Source organism: Leptosomus discolor, chromosome 18 (genome assembly GCF_034619465.1).
Source record: "Leptosomus discolor isolate bLepDis1 chromosome 18, bLepDis1.hap2, whole genome shotgun sequence".
In the NCBI taxonomy this organism is placed as follows: domain Eukaryota; kingdom Metazoa; phylum Chordata; class Aves; order Leptosomiformes; family Leptosomidae; genus Leptosomus; species Leptosomus discolor.
In genome coordinates this window covers 9,832,284-9,851,439 of record NC_141408.1, presented here as the reverse complement: position 1 = coordinate 9,851,439, position 19,156 = coordinate 9,832,284, and the positions used below count along the sequence as shown (strand labels likewise).

Below are 19,156 nucleotides of genomic sequence, written 5' to 3'. Positions count from 1 at the left end.
CAACCCCTTTATAAACACCACGGAGGCGACTGCAAGCCCTGTTGCCTCCCGTTAACCATGAGTGTTGTTTCTACTTTGTGCTGAATTTGGCACTTCAAAAGTATAGAAGAAAAATTGCTAAATAGCTGGCTGTAAATAAAAAAATGCTTGAAGGTTTTTCTTAGTTCTACCCTGAAACTTCCATTTTTATTTTATTTTAAAATCTAATACTTCAAAACTTAGTATTAAAATGTTAAATCTATTCTTATAGAGCTGCTGATTGAAAATGTCAGGGTTTCGCCTACGTGTTACCAAACTGTTTGCATTCTCTTTATGACTGATTTCCAAATGTATGTCCAGGTTTACCGGAATGCTAATAGAACCTTAAAATAACTTACTCATCTGCCCTGTCAATGCTTGTTGTTCTATTTAAAAGAACTTGCTGTATAAAGCCTTTGGAAGAGTATCTTCTGTGACTTGAAAGCTATGAAAGCCATAGGCTGGCCCTTCTGTCACCTCTGTCTCACATATGTTTGTGTCATGAATTTGTCTACTGCTAAAACCAAAACCGTACCACTTATCACCCAGCCAAAGCCCGAGTGTTGTCTCTTAGTTTTTATGGGCAAAACCAGAGTGGGAAAAGGCAGCTTCCACCTGAAGAGGTGGTAGCAGGTTTTTCCTTCCCCCTCCCCGCTTTTCCATTTTCATTTTTTTCCATTTTTGCATTTTTGTGTCAAATGCAGCATCCAGTTTATACTGCAGAACTTGAGAATAGTGTTGGGCTTGCACTGTGTGTTTTGGTGCTTTGTACCTGCCTCTCCTTAGAAATAATGCTCGTTAGCTGTGATTTTTGTATCGTGTTTGTGTACAGACACTGAGTGTGAGCAACCATAAAATGCTCTTAAAATTTGGATGTCTGTATTGGGTAAAAGAAGCATTTCGCCTTTTCCTATCTGTTCTCCCCTGAAATTACAGCTTTAGTTCTCTTTTCTCATATTTCTGTCTGTTGGATTGTGTTGTTCCACTGAACTTTTATTCTTCCAGAACATTTTCCCTCCATATCTAAGGCTCACAAACTTGTCGGAGAACTTTTGATCATTGTTTGTCACGTAAATATAGCCAGCAGCAATATAGGTATAATTTTCTGAGTTATTATCCAGCCGTGTTGTATTTATGTCCTACTCTGTTTATTTTTGAAATGCATGCCAGCCAAGGAGAGCAGTGTTTGTCATACTGTTCCTTCTTGAGCACCATATCTCCAGAGCCAAAACTTTTATGTACTGTTTCTCTAGATGTAAACGAATCCATGCAGTTTGTCTTGACAAAGCTCTTGCGTTCGAAGTAGCTACATGAAATACTACCTGGGGCTGCAAGCAGTAGCCTACCCTTTCATTCTTCATCCTATAACTCGGTTTTATGAGCTGAAGAGAAACTTAAGGTAGAGAAAAATTTTTGTCAGCTGAATAGGGTTTTTTTTTTTAAATATTCATTTAAATGTCTTCTTTTTAAGAGCACAGGTGCTTTTTTCCAGCTTCCAGAATGTATTAAATTTGAAGTGGGAAATTCTGTTTTATACTCACCTGTGTTGTGTTCTTATATTTGGATAAAGTACCTACAAGCTACCCCATGTATTAGTAAAGAAACAGAGAATGAAAACCTACATACCCATGGGTGATATTCTTAATAAGGAGCAAAGCTCAAAAAATGCATTTTACCTGTGCTGTGATGGAAGCATCATTTGATACGATTTCGTTACACACCAGCTCCTTCAAAACCAACTGTTTTTACGGAAAACAGTCAGGTTGGGCTTGCTGGGAAGAGTCAGGGGACTTAAGCTTGAGACAAAGCAAGTAGATCCCGAGACTTCTTGGTATTTAAATGCTTTCGAAGACCTTGTGACTGTATGTCCCAGCCTGATTGTCCAGAAACCTTCTGTGTGAAGCTCCACGAACTGTGTCAGGTCTCAGACTGCACTTAGGTCTCCTCTCAACCAGCACATTCGCTTTGCAAATTGATTTTTAAGTGTGAGTCAGCTCTTATTTGCTTAATACTTCTGCACCTGTCATATCCTGATGGCAGACAAGAAATTTCATCTGCTCTCTAGAGTCAAAGTAATCTGTGATTAAACAAACTTCTAAATTTAAAACCAATGCTGGAAGAGTACCGTTAGGTTTGCTTGTAATGTGGTACCATTTTTTGTTGGGGCTGGGGGACTTATGGCAAACCCCTGCCTGTTTCAAGAAATCGCAGTGTTTTCAGTTGTTAGTGGCTTATACAAAAAGAGAAGTCATTTAAGTGTAAAGGGTAGAGATTAATGGAAAAAATGTGGTTTCATTCATATTGCTTCACCTCATTCATTGTTCTCTAAAGAAGCGTTGCCTGCTTGCTTTCCTCTTGTTTTAGCTGTAGATTATTCTTAGCACCAACAACTTGATCCACTCTTTCTTCCTCCAGCATTGCCATGGCAACTAAAGAAAATATGACTTCGCAGAGAGGGATGTTGAAGTCAATACAAAGCAAGATGAACACCCTGGCCAGTATCCTTTCCTAAAAATTTGTGCTGCCAGTGCTTAAGATGAGGTATAGTAGAATTTTTCACTTTGTCATTTGAGGATCAAAATGCTTTGCGATGTCAATGGCTGTATAACCCATGGTGGCATTGTCATTAGTGGCAAACGGACTGGTTTTTTTTTACCTGTCTCACTTGATAATAGGACTGAAGCATCTTAATGGTGAATGTGGTGAATAAGTTGTTTTTACTCAAATTTGAATACTGCATTTAAATCAATGTAGCTTAATTTTCAGGTGGAGATCTGCAATGGCATTTTATGGCCTTCTCTGCTACGTGTTTTCATGAAAGTATAATTTCATTTTACTTCTTGATTATTGCTTTCAAGACTCCAGAGCTGAAGCTTGGCATACATTGCTGCTTGTTATGGTTTACAGCTAAGAGTTTTCATGACCTGAATATCCTCTTGTCTGTCACAGTCTTGTAGATGTTAAGATTTTGGCTTGTGGTTTCTCTTCATATTCTGTGCTCATGGCTAAAGGATGTGCCAGATTGTCAAGTCATGCATGTTGATCATTTTCCCACTTATTCCTTCCTCTCTGTCATAAGGGCCCAAAGAACAACGTTAGCATCATTTGATCAGACAGATTACATCCCGAAGAGATGTCTTGATAACCCAAATTTCATTACAGTTCTTAGCAACTGGCAAGAACAAAAAAAAATTCAATAAGCTTTGGCATTAAAAGAATCTTGGTTCCAAAGACATGAAGCTCTGAAGTTTATTATCTTGTTGGCAATTGTATTTTGTACATTAAAAGATAGATTTACGTCTTTATGATTTTACAGTAGGAGGAGTTCTTCCTTATGTGCTGCACTTGAACAGTGCGTAGTCATGCAACGTGCCTGATTTTCTCAGTCAAATGCCTTTGGTTGTTCCCTTCACCAGTAACAGAATTCCATTAAGTAAATTCCACAGATGTTTTATGTAACTGCCCCATTTATTTTTTTTCATTCTCATTTAAACACAGTTATTAAAAGTAACTAAGCCTCACATATTGGAGATTAAAGTATATCAAATGCTGGTAATTTAGGTGATCAAGTGGTGAATTCTGTGTCAATGTGAACTCTAAGCTGCTCTGTTCTGTTGTTTCTCTGATTGTCTGTTACTAGTGAAGTACAGCTGTAATCCTGCTAACTATCCATCAGGTGGTTTTTACTGCATCTGCTTTCTCCAGCTTGGGAGTAGTTCTGCATTTCTTGCAGTATTGGGTTTTCCACATACAGACTTTGGGGCTTGTTAGTGAAGATACTGTTTGCTGATAAGACCTTGACTCAGACTCTTAAAGATCGGTTTCCAGCAGTGAACAGCCTGATTCAGAGGATCAACCTTCGGAAACGACGAGATTCCCTCATCTTGGGTGGTATTATTGGCATCTGTACCATCTTACTGCTGCTATACGCTTTTCATTGATGGATGTTCCCCCATGGACTCTGCTAAACTCATCACCACCATCCCTCCCCCCCAGTCAAGGAGAAGTGAGTGGGGGAAGCGACAGACTTCAAACGGCCTCCTCATCACGGCTGGGAGAATCGGCCTGATGTCTAGAGCTGATGATGGTAGACTGCGACACTGGTTTTGGGTTGAAGCTGCAGTGTTTCTCCTTCCCTGCCGTACATCTTCCTTTGGTTAAATTTTGTGGGATTTGTTTGTCTTTAATTCCCTTTCTCACTGCAAGGTAAGTAAACGTGGGACGCTTACCAGAACCGGTAGAACAGTTCCTGTGCTCAGCGGCGCTGGGGAGGTCTGTTGTTGGCTGGTAAGGGGAGAAAGATTGTTAGGCTTGCCTTGGGTGGAAACTCTGCGGGAAGCCAGTTTCCCCTGCAGGCCAAGCACCGTGCTCGACACTTTTGCCCTGTGAGAAGAATGTTGCAGCTTTAAGCCGTCAGGTTGCTTTATTACTAAATACATGTTCTGTAATTCTTTTTTAACTCATGGTTGAGATCCTGGTTAGTTCTGCATAATTTGTGCTGTGAAAACTGTGCTTCACATGAATTCCTCAAAGTAAAAAAAAAGGATTGTTCAGTTCACATTTTGCACAGGGTATGAACAAACTGCCCTCTGAGGAAGATTTGTAAGGTTTCTTGTGGCTTTAAAGGGACTAACAAGTCCCCCTTTGTGAAAAGGGAGCACAGAGCCCTAGCAGCTGTTTACTATAATGTTCAGTCATCTGAAAAGTGACCAAACACAAGTTCACCTGAAAGTCATCTTTTGGGTGTAAATACTTTGATTTTGGCTGGCATCATAAAGGTCTTTATAAAGACATGATAAGCAGTTTGAAAAGTCTATATTGTAATTTACATAAAGTTATTCTAATAGCGTTAATATTTTTACACTGTAAGTAGGATATAATCTAAACTGTCGATTGGAAGCGAAAGTTATGATGGTTATACCCGAGGCAAATCTATCTGCGTGCAAAATTTTTGGACATAACTCCTCATAGTAAAGAGTTGAATGTATGAATAGTGAAACAAGTATTATTTACTGTTATCTGGGGGGGAAAATTTTTTTTTTTTTTTTTTTTTTTTTGTCCAGACATGCAACATGAATCCTGTTGTGTTGGCATCTCTAAACAAAGCTGAGGTCAGGAATGGCTTTGATATTGCAAATTCACAAATTGCAGATCTTTCTGCTCTTTCAACAGCTCTTTTCCATTTGTCATATCATAACCCAATAAATTCAAACCGAGGCACTGAAATATCTTTCTAAGAAGCTGATTAACTCTTTTCACAATCACTTTACATGCTCCTTAACAGATTTCGTGTATGCCATTACCCACAACTGTCAGATCGTCTCCAGGTTCTCTTCTGGAACAGTCTGGTGGGATGGACGCAATTTTTTACTGCTTTTTATAGTGTCTGTGAAGTACCTGTTGGAGGGAGTAGAGACTTGTGCCTGTGTAGTGTGCGAAACCACACTGTTGCGCCTGAAATGTTTGTATGGATTTGAAGGCTTATTTGCAGACTAATAACTTTGTGCTAAAAAGTCAACAAAGGCTTCTAATCAATCATCTTGTTGGGATTAGAAAGCATTTGGAATTAATACCTGTAAAACTGTGGGGCTTGTATTTTAAATAAAGGGCGATTATTTGGTTGATTTGGGGATGTTCCTGGTTTGACATGAAGCGTTCATTAAAGGGGTTTGTGAAAAACCTTGATGGATAAAGGAGGTTTATTAATGAATCTGTGTGTTGGGAGATCAAACCTTTTCTCCCTGATGCTTTTTCTTTGATTCCACCACCACCCTAAGGGACTCTGATCAGCAGTCATGCTTCTATTTAGGATTTGTAGGATTTGGTTGCTATATAGTTGGCAATATGAGATTTGCAGTACCGTAAATAAATTCACTTATTTAATCTTATAACCAGTCTTTTTACTGGGCTTAATTGATTATTTGGTGCATATATTTAATCTTATTGTGTGGAAAAGCTGCTATGGAAAATATGTAGATTATAATAAATATGTAAACATAATTGATTTTTCATGTTATGAAAATGTTACGGGGAACTGATATATTTTAGTATAAAATAACGGAAATATGCTGAATTAACTCGGATAAAGCTCTACTGGAAATGATTTCAGTGTTGGCAACTCCTCCATAGTTTTTATTTGTGTTGGTTTTGAGACACGGTTTTGTGTTGGAAAATACATTTAATTAACCTTGTAGTCTCCCCTTCATCGCCTTGTCGTAGCCCTGTGGCAATGTGAGCAGGCGTTCTGCTTTGCCCTCTGAAGTGCTTGTGCTTGCCCGTAGCTGAGGGGAGAGACTGGCCGGTTCTCCTGAACGTCTCTGACACGGACCTGTCGGTAGAGCAATGGACTGTAAAAGGAAAACAGCGGATTGAGGTCTTTAATCTCGAATCCCAAAATATGGGTTTGTATGTCTCCTGTTGCTAAATATGTTCTCTCCGTTTTTCATTCTGTGTGGTTCCTCTTGCTCTAAGGAAAAAAAATGTAGTTAAAGAATTCTCAGTTCTGCAATTCCTGGCAAAGTTGCAGTTCCGTAACTCAACCAAATAGAATTGTGCTAAGAAATTTGTTGCCAAGCCATAGAAATGAAGCGAGTGAATCCGTAATATTTCTACAGGGCACATTTCCCACACACACGCTTTTTAAATTTCTGCTTTATTCCTGCCAGTAGACAAGCACGTACTTTAAACCTGTCCAACAACCCCGGGGCCAGGCAGTAGGACACAAGGGACCATGTTGATAGCTTTTGATGCCACCCTTCACACAGATGCGAATACTTTTGTCCTTGCTCTTCAGACTATTTTTTTTTTTTTTAACCTATTTATCTGATCTTCGAGCGCCGGTTGCTAGAGCAGAGGGATGGCATTTGGGCAACACCCAGCGTCGCGTGTTCAGGCCATAGTGAGCGTCTGTGCGGCCGTAGCCCAGGCCGCGGCCGTGGCTGATCCCCGGCCCTTCGCGGGAGCGTGCTGAGCAAGGCTGGAGGCAGGGCTTTGCTGTCCTCCCCGCTGTCTCTGGGACCAAGCGGTATGGTGCTTCTGGTAAATTCCTAGGAGTTTTCCCTTCCTGGGAAGGTGTAACATTTTTTTCTTAACTAATACTGATTTCAGGAGCTTTTGCATATCAAAGCGTGGTATAAATTCATGCTGGATTCATTACACTGAATAATCGCCTCGAATTTTTTGTTTGTAGTTTTAGAAGTCCTTTGAACGGTCTTAAGATGACCGTGAGAAGAAAGAGTCAGTTCCTCCTTGGATGTTGAAAATGAAAAAGCAAAAGGAGATGTTTAGGTCACGTGAAAGTTTCAGCTAAATTGTCAACCGCCTGTGCTCTGGGGCTGCGTCCTCTGAGGAGCTGTGTTCCTGAAGCTCCCCCAAAACTGCTGCGCAGGCAGCCAAGTCTGGTCCGCCACTTCTGGTTGTGTAACTTACTTAGTCGGGACTATGTTAACTCTCTAAACCCAGCACCTTGTTTCGCAAGATCACTTGATACGTGACCTTTTCCAGTTTTTACTGTGGTTTTTCCCAAAGCTGTTGTTTGAAACAGGAAGGTGTCAGCTGTATCGCTTCTGAAACTGGAAATAGTTCTCCTGAAGGAGGAAGTGTAACTCCTTACAACAGTATCGGATCATGAAATCCTTCAGAGCAGTGGCCCTGTTGAGCAACGGGCAGTACAGGGGACTACAGCGAAAGACATACTGAGACTAAACTGAGCCATATTCCAGGTGACATCCGCAAGTCCCCCTGCTGCCCTGCATCTCTCCTGTCGACTGGGTATTTGAAACCAGGGGTGATGCTTTCAGTTCTCTTGGTCTGTCTGCTGCTGAGTGAGGAAAGCAGTTTAAATAAACGCTCAAGACAACAAACCCCTTTCTCATGAAGTGTCCCAGTCCAGACCCTGGTAAATGAGTTTCTGATTGCACTTTCTGATTTTTTTGCTTTTCATATAGCTTCTTGAAACTTATTTTGTTGTAACTAATTATTTTTGTTCTCGCCTATTGTGCATTCTCTGTATGTATTAAAAAAAGCTTTGATATGTAATTTAATAATAAATTAGAATTCTAAGCAAGGTGCTTGGTTCTTTCCCCATGACAAGCTTTGCCTACCTGAGCTTCAGGAAGATGCAGAGAAGACTCATCTCTCCAGTTGGGGATTGTCGCTGAACTACGAATTAGCGTGTTCTCCATTTTTGTACCAAATACCAGCTGTGGTGGAGCATTTCCTGACCCAAAATGCTCGGTTTGGCGGGATGTGTTCCTCCTGCCTGTGTGGGCAGACCTGGACTCCTTCCCTTCTGTTTCGAGCTTCTGCGTTGGAAGGGTCTGGCTATAGTCATGACTCTTTTTTTCTCGCTGTTCTTTGAGAGGTGGATCAAGGATGGTTTTCTTTAGAGGTAAGCTTTGAAAAAATTTCTGTGTATCCATAGTATAAAACATTAAATTCCCAAACACACACCAAAACTGATGCATTATTTAATATACTTCTCAGTAGTTTGGTAGCTTCCCCCTGCCCTTCTCCAATCACGACACAAACACCAAAGAGAAGCCGATACTTCAGACATGATACAAGCGATTGTAAAGACTCTCTCTGTGAAGATCCGGTAGTTTCTAGCTCTGCCGTGGTCTGGACCACCTCCATCCTCAGGTGTTCAAACCAGGCACCGTCGTGCCTGAAGGACCCGTCTGGTGTTTTTGCAATTGGAGCTAAATCTTTCAACGCCACTTAAATTGATTTTCTCAAACAAGAAAATCTGCCTGCCGGTGGGATACCTGTCCATTTGCAAAAGGCTCGGAGCGAAGAGGGGTAGTTCTCTTCATCTTGGAGCTACCGTGCTGTGCCTGTAATGCTGCTGTAAAGTAGAGATAGATTTCTGTATCCTTAATGTGCCTGCTAAATATTCAGGAATGACCATGTGCTTTCTCAAGGGAAAAGATGGACTGTGTGTTTCAAGTTAGAGAAGAAACTTCAAATCGTGTTTTGCAAATGGAAAGGCAATTCTGGTTTCAGATGGTGGGAAGTGCAGTTCGTTTTTCCAGTTTGCGGCGCTGGTAATAAGTGGTGCATAAAATTCCGTCTTCCTTTGGATTAGAAAATAAATTATTAACAGAGCTGAATCCTTTTTTCCAGGTCCCTGTACAGTCAATAATTTATAGTGGCACAGGCGTAAGATACTTATTTTTAACCATCCTCCTTCCAGAATACTGTTGTTCATATTGAAAACTGCCGTCCTGCCCGACAGGCTGGGGCGCAGTGGGTGTTCCTGCATTATGGATGAGCCCTGCTCTGCTCCTTCAGTCCTGGTGCAATTCCACGAGCAGATTTCCTGCTGAAAGGGAGCCGAGCGCTCCATTAGAAATTCATACGGAGAGACAGGGGTGGCTTTGTTTTCTCCGCTTCGCTGAACGTGGGAGGTGCGCTGCGGTGTGGATTTGATTTCTGAATGTTTTAATAGAAAACCTCAGTGTTTACAGTAGGTATTTACATTCTCTGAACGCCAGCCCTTTAACCAAAACGGGCATCTTCAGGTACAAAAGCCGTGCTGCCAGCGCCTGTGCCTCAGCGTCTGGGCTCTGCTCATTAAACACTGAGCCTGCTGTTGCCTTCATCCTCCCCCTCCTCTGCAAGCTGTTGGAGGCTGTTACAAGCATGTGTGCTGCTGCTGCTCATCCCTTGCTTAATTTTTCCCTGTCATTGCAGCCCTCCTTGCTCTTTGTTCTTAATGGGACCCTGAGGCTTTGCTAACCCACTTTCGGTAGCGCTGCTAGTAAAGCAGAAGTCGGGGCACAATCAAAGGCCCTCTGCCTTTGAAACAGCTTTTGCAGTGTTCTCGTCGTGGCTTATTTTCTGGTTGTCCTGGCTTTCACGCCCTGTGAATCCTCTTGTTGGTCAGTGGTGTGATTTTGAGAGGCCTTCTGCAATCGTGTCCGTTTAGGTCTTGCATCATGTGCTGCTTTACCCTTGTCTGCTCGCTGCTCTGTCCGTCGGATCCTCCTCCCTCGCTTCCTGGGTGTTAGGCTTCAACTAGACATTTCAAACACACAGATTTAATTTTGGTCTCGTAATTTTCATTTCTTTTTTTAAAAAAATCTGTCCTTTGAAGTCCAGAAAGGCTGTCCCAGTGACTTGAAGCCCAGCGATCAAAGCCACACCTAGAGCTCTGGCTGAAAATTCACTGATAACTGCTTTGGTGCATGAGCACAGCTCGCTCTTCCCCAAACTCTGTAAACAGGTCGGCTTTAGTCCCTTCGGATGGTGTTTTGTTTCTTTTCTTATCTTCCTTGCCCATACCCGTCCGTCTGATGCAAGGTTCATGGAAGTGGGGACAACGTTCTTCATCTATTGCGTTTCTAAAGGCGCAGTGAAAAGAACCAGAAGCTCCTCACTGCGGGTTGCAGAGTCCCCTTGAGCTGCTAGCTAGGGAGTGGAAACTTAAGATGTTTGCTGGTACATGTGCCTGGGTGTGTCATCTGCTGCAGCTCCCTCTGACTTCAGCCCTGTGCTGAGCTGGCTTCTTTCAGGGTGCGATGCTGCTGAAACGTCAGATTCTTAAGGGAACCTTTTCTTAAGGCTCTGCAGGATGCTCAGGATTATTGCAGGTGTAAAGAGAAATTGTGCGTGAGAAGCTGTGGAAGTGCTGATCAGGTGTCCCTGGGAGGTCCGGCTGTTGACACACAAACCGTCATTTTTTACATTAAAAAGTAACTGGATGGCCCAAGGACCTTGGCACCACTGGGTACCTGTGTCATGGTGCTGAGCGAGTGGGAGATCCCGTGAGTGTCCTTCACCTTCCAGTGCAGGGGGGACTGAGACTTGGACTCCGTCAGCCTGTCTCCCTGTCTCCTTGGTGCAAGAGAAACACCCGAGCAGAGAGGCCGAGCGCAGAAGGGGCTATACGTGGATATTTCCCTGCTGTGCTATAAATGGAGTTCCCTCTAGGTCAGGCATGTATCACCAGTGCTAAATTTACTTTAAAATATTACTGAGGTGGGGAGGTTTGTGAGTCAGGTCTATAAAAGCATGCACTGCTTATGTAAAGAAATACAGCTTAGAAAGAGGCAGAAGGCGGGAGGGCGCTCAGCCCGCAGCAGAGACCATTCCTGGTGGCTGTTTGCCCTCTCGAGATAAATAGGTCTTTGTATTCGCGTTGTGTCTGTACCTTACAGCACGACCGAGGGATCTGCTGGCCAGCTCTTCCCGTGTTTCCATACGTTTCAGGAAATATAAATAATTTTCAAGCCTACACTCTCGTTTAGATTAAGTTGTTTGGTTTTTTTTTTTAAAAAAAAAGGGACAAAACCAAAAAAACCCAACAAACATTTGGGGGGGATGAATAAGTTTGTCTGTTCTCGTAATACTTCAGGGATACTTCACCTCGAGTTGGGCCGCGGTGCCTCTGGGAGGGAAAAGGAGGGATGCTGTCGCAGGGATTCAGGGATTCAGATCTTTTCCATTCGTTCAGGTACGTGTGTCTGTTTGGCCGCTGGAAACCTGGGGCTCCCGGAGGCAGCTGTGTCTTTGCTGGCAGAGCATCGCTCTGCGCTTTGCCGTGCCAGCCAGGGAGACGTTGCCCATCCTGCACCACCACCAGCCGCCTCGGGTCTGACCACAGACCCAGCCACAGCTCAGGGGAATGAACTTCTCCTCCGCTTCCTCAGAAAAAGCTGTGCCTTAACTGCAGGGGCGAGGGCTGGCCCGGCCGCACTCTGGGAGCTCTCAGCAGGAGAGGCTGAGACAAGCCATCACCTGGACAGGGGAGGAAGAGCGTGTTCCACAGCTGTTCACTCATTTTTTGGGGACACTTCAGGTTATACCTGCTTACGTTTTGCAATCAAAAAATCAAGGTAAACACAGAGCATCAATTTAGAGCCTTAAAGATCCCAGGTCTTATCAACATTCCTTTGATTTTACTACGTTTGCCGTGTGCCTGGGCCAGCTGTTTTGGATGGGTAATGACTGCCAGGGCAGCGGGTGAGGTGCTGTTTCGTTTTCTCTCCAAGTGGAATTGATGAAGTGATCCGTTTGCATTGATCTTTACTGGGAAGGAGTGTAAAATACAGGTTTTATGAAATCGGACCTGCGACCAAATAATTGGAAGAAAATGCTTTAGAATCTGCAGCCTATAATTAAACATTTCCAAGAGGCAGTGAGATACAGCGAGCTCAGCAGAAGGAGGCATTTTGCTGGGAAGACTTCCCGTCTTTGCTTTGTTTCACGCTGTGTGCTATTAAAGCAAACAACTTTGCAAGCTTCAGAAGCGTTCGGCAGCTCTGGAGCAAGAATAGCATCTAACATTACAGCTAAGCTGGAAACAATGAGGGCCATCGGTCTTTTCTTTTTTAGCACATAAACTAGGTAGCTTAGCTCATGGAGAAATCCCCATTACTCTCTTTTAGGTATTCTAGAGCTTGCAGGATGGGAGTTTTCATCTTCTGAAGGATCCAGCAGTAACCATCATAAAGGAAAGGTCCTCGTTTAGAGCAGCGCCGTGACCTGCTGGTGCAATTCATGCTCGCCTGTGCAAGCCAGGCTCTCCTCCGTTGTGTAAATGCTCACCACCGGTCCTTCTGCAAAGTTTATCACATATTTCTTGTTTGATTAAAAGAACGAGCTTGAGATGTGATAGAAATGTCTGCCTCGTGCCATGTAGGACCAGCCAGGCTCCTGATTAAATGTCTCGCTGTGTAGATGCGGGAGCCGTGGCTGCGTCGCTCTGACTGCGTTTGCAGGGGAGCGGTGACAGCTTTGAACTGGAGGCAACGTGCAGAATTGTGCTGCAAAAAGCCTTCATCTGTAAAGGGGAAGGCTGGTTCTGGGTAGGAAAATAGAAAGACCGAGGCTTTCGGCACCCTCGCAAAGTCAAATTCAGTTTTTCTCTACTCTTTTACTGGAGCCTGCCAGGAGTGTTTGGTGAACTTCAAATTTTGAAGGAGACATCCACCATACACCCTAATTTCTCTCTTTTTTTTTTTTTTTTTAAATCTCTACAGCTAGGAACCTGGTTTGTGAGTAGAGACAACTTTGGGGTGCAAGCTATTATTTTTTCTGGCCAGCGCCGAGCTACAAACCCCCTGTGTCTTTGCGGACCGGAGGGAGCTGTACCGGAGCCAGGCGTGTTTGTGTGCTGCTCATCACAAGGTCTTGCTGCTGCAGTTCCGCAGCCCTCAGCTCTCCCGGTGCGACTGCGCGATGCTGCTGCCTGCGTGGCTGCGGCGGCTGCAGCAGCCCAGGGCTCCAGCTCCGGCGCCTCACAAATGGCTTGCCAAGAGGCTGTGCATGGCTTTGAGGGTGCCCAAGGAAACCCTCAGCTGCACGCTTGGTTCTTCAACAGCAGCCAGCGTTAGGAGTGAGAGAGAAAACGGAAACGTTTTCCCTGTGTTTTTAATCCGTAGCTCCTTGTCTGGAGCGAAGTCGTGGAAACCAGTTGAAGAACTGGTGACCAACTGTTTGTCCTTTGCTCGAACCCCGAAGCTCATGCAAATTCATTAGCAAAGACAAACATTAAGAGGAGAACAGAGAGCCTATAGTCTTTAGTAGAAAACATATGCAACATGGAAATTGGATGTAAACCTCTTGCTGTTCCTTTGCGAATCTATTATACATGAGCCCATCAGAGCAGCGTATTAATAAAACAGGAGGCTAAAGCACTTGGCACTCCCATCTCTTTAGCGAAACATCAGAGGCGAGGCTGTCAGCTTCGGTCTTTGAAGTCTGGAACTTGCATCTGCCCAGCTGCTTTGGCGACGCGGTCGGGATGCTCCGAGGGACATCTCACCACTGGAGGGAAATCTCTCTGTGGCGTGGAGGTTTTTTATGTGAGTGAAATCCTCCTCCTTCGGGACAAAACCATTGTTCTCTCCTGCTCAGCCTTCTTGCCTGCTGAACTCTTCAAGCAATACACAAGGAAGGCCAAAGGTGGGTTAAAGCAACCTCAGGCATCTTGTGTCGAGATGCAAATTGCATCTGTTCCTCGAAAGCTCTCCCCACCAGGACCACTCTGTCCCGGTCTTTTGTTATGGGCACCACCAACCACAACCACGAGTCCCTTTGCTGAATAGTGAGAAGTAAGTTACACTGAGTTTTCTGAATATCCACATTGTGTTTCTCAATCAGGACAAATAAATGTGGCTTTTCAGACCTCTCCTTGCACTTCAGGGTGAGCAGAGGCAGCAAGGGGATGGTGCTGCTGGATCACACGGGCTTCCTGCAAAGTCCAGCCTTAGGGCAAAACGGGAGCAGCTGTAGGACCGTGTGAGTTGGGACCTGTGTGACTGTGAGTGTTCATGGCTGGTGGCTCTTAAAGACAGAGGTTCGGGCAGCCAATATCCCAACATGCGAACCTAAACATCACGAACACTGATTGAAGTGGTGTTCCAAGGAGAGGGTATTCAGGAGTAAGAACTAGTAGATCTAGTTAGACTTGCAGATTTCAAAGCAATGGGGAATGGATGCACCAAAGAAATACACTTAATTTGTTAAAAATGCACTAGCAAGCTGCAGAGCGGGGTAGGGGGTGGGTAGTGTGGTGTAAGAGAAGGATTATGGGATAAACGAGAAGGCTGAGCTCGCTGCTGTGCATGTTCAACGCTGCAGAGCTGCTCTGTCTCACTGGGAGCTGTCTGGGCAGCAACGTACTGGTGTCATGCTGCCCGAACCATCGGGAACCTCAGGGACATATCCAATATTCAGACATGCTCCCATTTATAGGGGCTGGGCTTTGTGTTGTGGGCAGTGGCAGCATCTAGAAGAACTAATTACTGTTCCTTTGATCGTTTTCTGAGATGCACATGAGCATAACAGATCTGTTTTTCATGAGTTCACAAACATTTAATCTGCATCCTCTCTGGCTTTGAGTACCTGGGTTTTTTGTCCTGTTTGTTTATTTTTTGCTGCCCAAAAACCCTACAGCTTGCATCCTTAAGAAAGGAAAAGAGGTGTTTACCGTAACACTGCTTATGAAAATCACACACAGACCAAGCTTTGCTGTGTCACACCAGCGGCTGAGGGATTTGGGTTTGGCCCGCAGAGGTGGTCTTGAACGGTCTGTTGGCCCTGCTGCCTCGCCAACGTGGGCGTAACCGTTTCCTCACGGTGACCACAGCAAGTCGAGCAGCTGAACCTGCTCCATCGCAGCCTTTGCTGCCGGGTTATTGCCCAGCAGGCTCCATCGGGTGAGCTGCCCGCAGGGGAGCGGAGCCCTGGACCTCCTGGGCTGCTGCGGCAGTGCTGGTGGCTCCGCGCTCCTGAGTGCCTCTGGCCGGGCCGTTTTGGTGAGGAGTGACCTGCCTCCGCCTCGGGGGGATCTCATCGGCAGGACGCGGGCCAGGCAGGGCCATTAAGTCCGTTTGTTGCTGAATCACGCTGCGGGCTGCCAACGTTGCGGAGAATTTACGTCTGTCTTTTTCCGTCATAGACATGGATGAAAGTGGAAGTGCTGTGTCTGATACCAGATCTGGGGCCGTAAGGCCTCATTTTTGATCCCTGCTGCTGGTGGTGGCACCTGCCTCCCACGTGCATGCTTTGTGCGTGCTGCTCTGCTGGGAGAGGGAAAGAGTCGTCCTCGGGAAGAGGTGGGACCGTGTTTCCCCCAGTAATTCCTACCCTGAGGTGGTCTGGACAGCTTGAGCGTGCTGCTCCAGAGGAGAGAGCTGTGTAAGGCACCTAATTCATCTCAGACTTGGCAAGTCTTCTCTCCAGGCTGAGCTGGGTTGGAAGCTGCATTGCCATTCATTCCTGGAGGATGCCAGAGATGCGCAGCCAGAGGGTGTTAGGATTCAGCTGAATGAAGTGGTTGTGCACCTCAGCTTCAATAAGGATCAGGAGCCTTGGCTGACCAGTGTGCTGTTACACAGGAACAAACTCTGGTAGTGACCCAAGGTGTGTGTTGTACACAGTCAACAGCTTTCCAGTCTGGTTGGAAAAACTCCTCCTGGGAAAAGACTGAAGCCAATGTTTTTGGTAATGGCTGAATTTTCAAGCCTTGACCTAAGAAACTTTAAAAAGGCCTCATTTCTTGCAAGCAGCCTGCATTCAGGCTTTTTGAGTGGAGACCAAATATTGCTGTGCGTTCTTGAAATCTATGGCTTGGATCAATAATTCTGGGGTTTGAGCAGATTTGGAATTCGTACTTGGTTGTGCACCACGATACCGAACTGCAGCGGCAGGGCCAGCAACGAGAGGCAGTTCCCAGTGGCTACTCCCCATCCCATCCTTGTGGGATTTAAAATCCTTGCAGGATTTCTCCTCCTTCCCTGGGCAGGTGTGCCCTGTGGCATGCCGGGGGGGACACCTCCCACAGTAGCTGTGCTGCCTGAGGAGCTCGGTGGCACTTCTCTCTGCAGCACGAGGCTGAGCTGGCTGGGCCTTTCTTTCCTCTGCCTTTTGCTTATATTTACTTATTTGCAACCCACTGCACCCAAATTACCAGCTGACCTACTCGCTCTTGGAGTGTGAAGCAATAGTTAAATGGGTAGTTTGGATATTTTTTTTTCTCGTTTAGACAGAAGAAACAAGTTCAGCTTTGACCATGCATGTTACATTTTAATTTTTTTCTCATGCCAAGAAATACAAAGAAAGTATATAAGATATACCATATCATCCTGCAGAAAAAGAAACATTTATCAGCAAAGAGAAGCGCCCAGCTGCAATTCCTGATGTGTTCATGCTGTGTGTGGAACACGGCTCTTCCAGTTCGGCTTCAAAACAGGAGGAGCCAGTGCATGGACGGTGGTTGCGGCAGTGGGGGTGATAGACCCCGCACTTCCATGCAAAGGATCATCTCCTGGGCACCATCTAACAAGGGCACCTACTCCAAAGTGGTATCAGGGTTGCCTTGGTGAATCCTGCACACGTTCCCTTTCTGATGTTTCTTATCCTGGATGGGTATTTATAGGTTTGGATTTCGCTACCTACTGGTGTCAGCAAACGCTTTACAAATATTCCCACTTTGAAAAGGCTGCTTTCCCCCACCACCCCCTTGGCTTGTGCCCAAGCATGCGAGTTTTCAGTCCCAAACCTATCTGTCTTTGCCAAAATGAAAGGATGTACCCTGAAAGAAAATCAACCCTAAATCTGGAATTATTTTGGCTTGACTGTGCAGCCTTGGCTGTGGTTCTGTGATAAGTAACAAGGTGACAAGGCAAGGTTGAGGGTATCAGGAATAAAGAAATAAACAAAGTCATGGGACCAGCCCAGTGAGTGCGTTTCTGCAGCCTCTCCCTGGACTCAGACCAAATGGAAATGGAGTTTTAATTTTATATAAAAGGCAGGATCTGCTCCCCTTGTCTACATGGAGAAGTCTGCGCTTGGAAGGTCGGCTACTGCAGTGGTGCTTGCTGGAGCCCGCAGCCAGCCCGGGTCAGAGCCTCAGAGGAGCAGGTTCCCCACCCTTCGATAACCCTTTTCAGCAATGGCACCTCATTGCCAACAAGACCTGTCCCGGATTAAAGAAAAGGCAGAGGATGGGCGGGAAGAGCCTGTGAGACTCATGCGTTGCTCTAGGGGTAGAAATGCTGAGGGGAAAGCAGGTTGAACTGGCGAAGATGGGGAGAGAGGCGTAAACTGGAACTGAGTGAAATACCGACCAGAAAAAGCAAAGCCATCGTTAACACAAACCAAACCTTTTGTCTCTTTCTTTGTGCTCAAATCCCTTTAGTCTCCTCTGCAGGCCCCCGGGCGGGCACCAGCCAGCGTGTGGCTGTGACCAGCCGACTGATGCTAGACCTTTTCTGACCATCGGTCGTTGCATCCTACGAGAAGCTGGTATGAACCCAAGTTAGCTTGTCTGCTCGGCGGCAGCAAATTCCTTGTTCAGCTTAAGCCTTTGATCTAGCATTGCTGTACCCAGCAAGGGCTGGTCTGTGCCCCCCCCGGAGAGCCTGGCTCTCCCCCAAACCCCGAGGAGAGCAGCCCAGGGACACCCATGCCAGGGAGGTGCCATCAGCTCTGCTCAGAGACTCTTTCCCGAGCAGTGCAAACCGTGTATTTATATCCCACCAGGACCTCACACTTGTCGATCGTAACTCCTACTTCAACTTACATTTAGAGACGTTTCCCACCTTCTCTAGCTCTTCAGCAAGCTATCCTCCTACCAGCTCAACTTCGCTGTCAGGTAAGGCTGGATTGCCACCTCACCGCTCGGTTCTCTCACCTCTCCCCTATTGCCTGCTTCGCTAGGGGGTAGAAGTTGGCCAAATCCTGAGTATTTCATGACTGTTATAGTTACAAACACAGAGAACTCGATTCTGACGTGTATGTTTAGAGGACGTTGCAGCAGGTGGCCAAGAGCGGTGACATGAGTTACAGGACTTGTCTGTGGGGATGGAGAGGGAATATGACATAGTTTTTGTCATCACCCTCCTGTGTGCTAAAAACAAAGTTAAGGAGAGGAGCGGTTGTGCCTGGAAGTGGAAAAAAAGATGCTTGTGCTTAGGTGAACACTAAATCAGAAAAAAAGTCGTGAGGGATGCTATTGTTCCTCAGAGGTAGACCAAAGGAGGAACCGTGCCTGCTGGTGGCCTCAGGATGAAGTTCTGCCATGGTCTACCTCTTCATAACACAATTGCAGGTGAGGTGTGTGTCAGGGGTTGGGGGCTCAGCAACTTCTTCCTTCATGAATACAAGATAGTGCACCCAAAACGACCAAATAAGCAGCTAAGCTGGGATAAAACCTTGTGTGACATGAAGAGGAAGGATCTAGTGGCAAAGCCTTTGCAAAATATCAGTTTGCAAAATATCAGGCTGCAAAATATATGGGGAAGTCTGAGGAGAGCAGGGAGAAGAGTCTTTCCAGACTCTAAACCCTGGGGAGTTTATTTCTCTAGCATTTGAGAGCCAGGTTACAAGGAGTGAAAATATTTTGTCAGGAGCAACTGCAGAGGCTTTCCCCTGGTTTTAAATGCAGGATAAGGGGGGGGGGGAAAAGCTGTATTCAGGAGTGCAGTACGATTGTATCTAACCAGAAAGACGGTTTTAAAATTAAAGGGATTTAAGTGTCTTAGTTTTTCTTTTTTATTATACTTGATAGTGGGATGAGAAGCAGGTGCCTCAGCAGCCCGACAATACGGACTATGACAGGAGGCATAAACCACGTTTGGGCGCATGCAACAAATCATCACCGTGCGGTTTTTTGGGAAAGCTTCTGCCT

At 45.3% G+C, this 19,156-nt stretch overlaps 1 protein-coding gene across 2 annotated transcripts in view; it reads left to right on the top strand.

The window, feature by feature from the left end:
* Nucleotides 1–6,121, top strand: part of GOSR1 (golgi SNAP receptor complex member 1) — a 31,227-nt gene extending 25,106 nt beyond the window's left edge. For both annotated transcript variants that reach the window (XM_086475100.1, XM_086475099.1), the window contains exons 8-9: nucleotides 2,434–2,516; nucleotides 3,835–6,121. In XM_086475100.1, coding sequence (XP_086331226.1) covers nucleotides 2,434–2,516; nucleotides 3,835–3,959 — 208 coding nt within the window. In that variant the 3' untranslated portion in view covers nucleotides 3,960–6,121. The remainder of the gene's footprint in view (nucleotides 1–2,433; nucleotides 2,517–3,834) is intronic.
* Nucleotides 6,122–19,156: the final 13,035 nt, after the last annotated feature.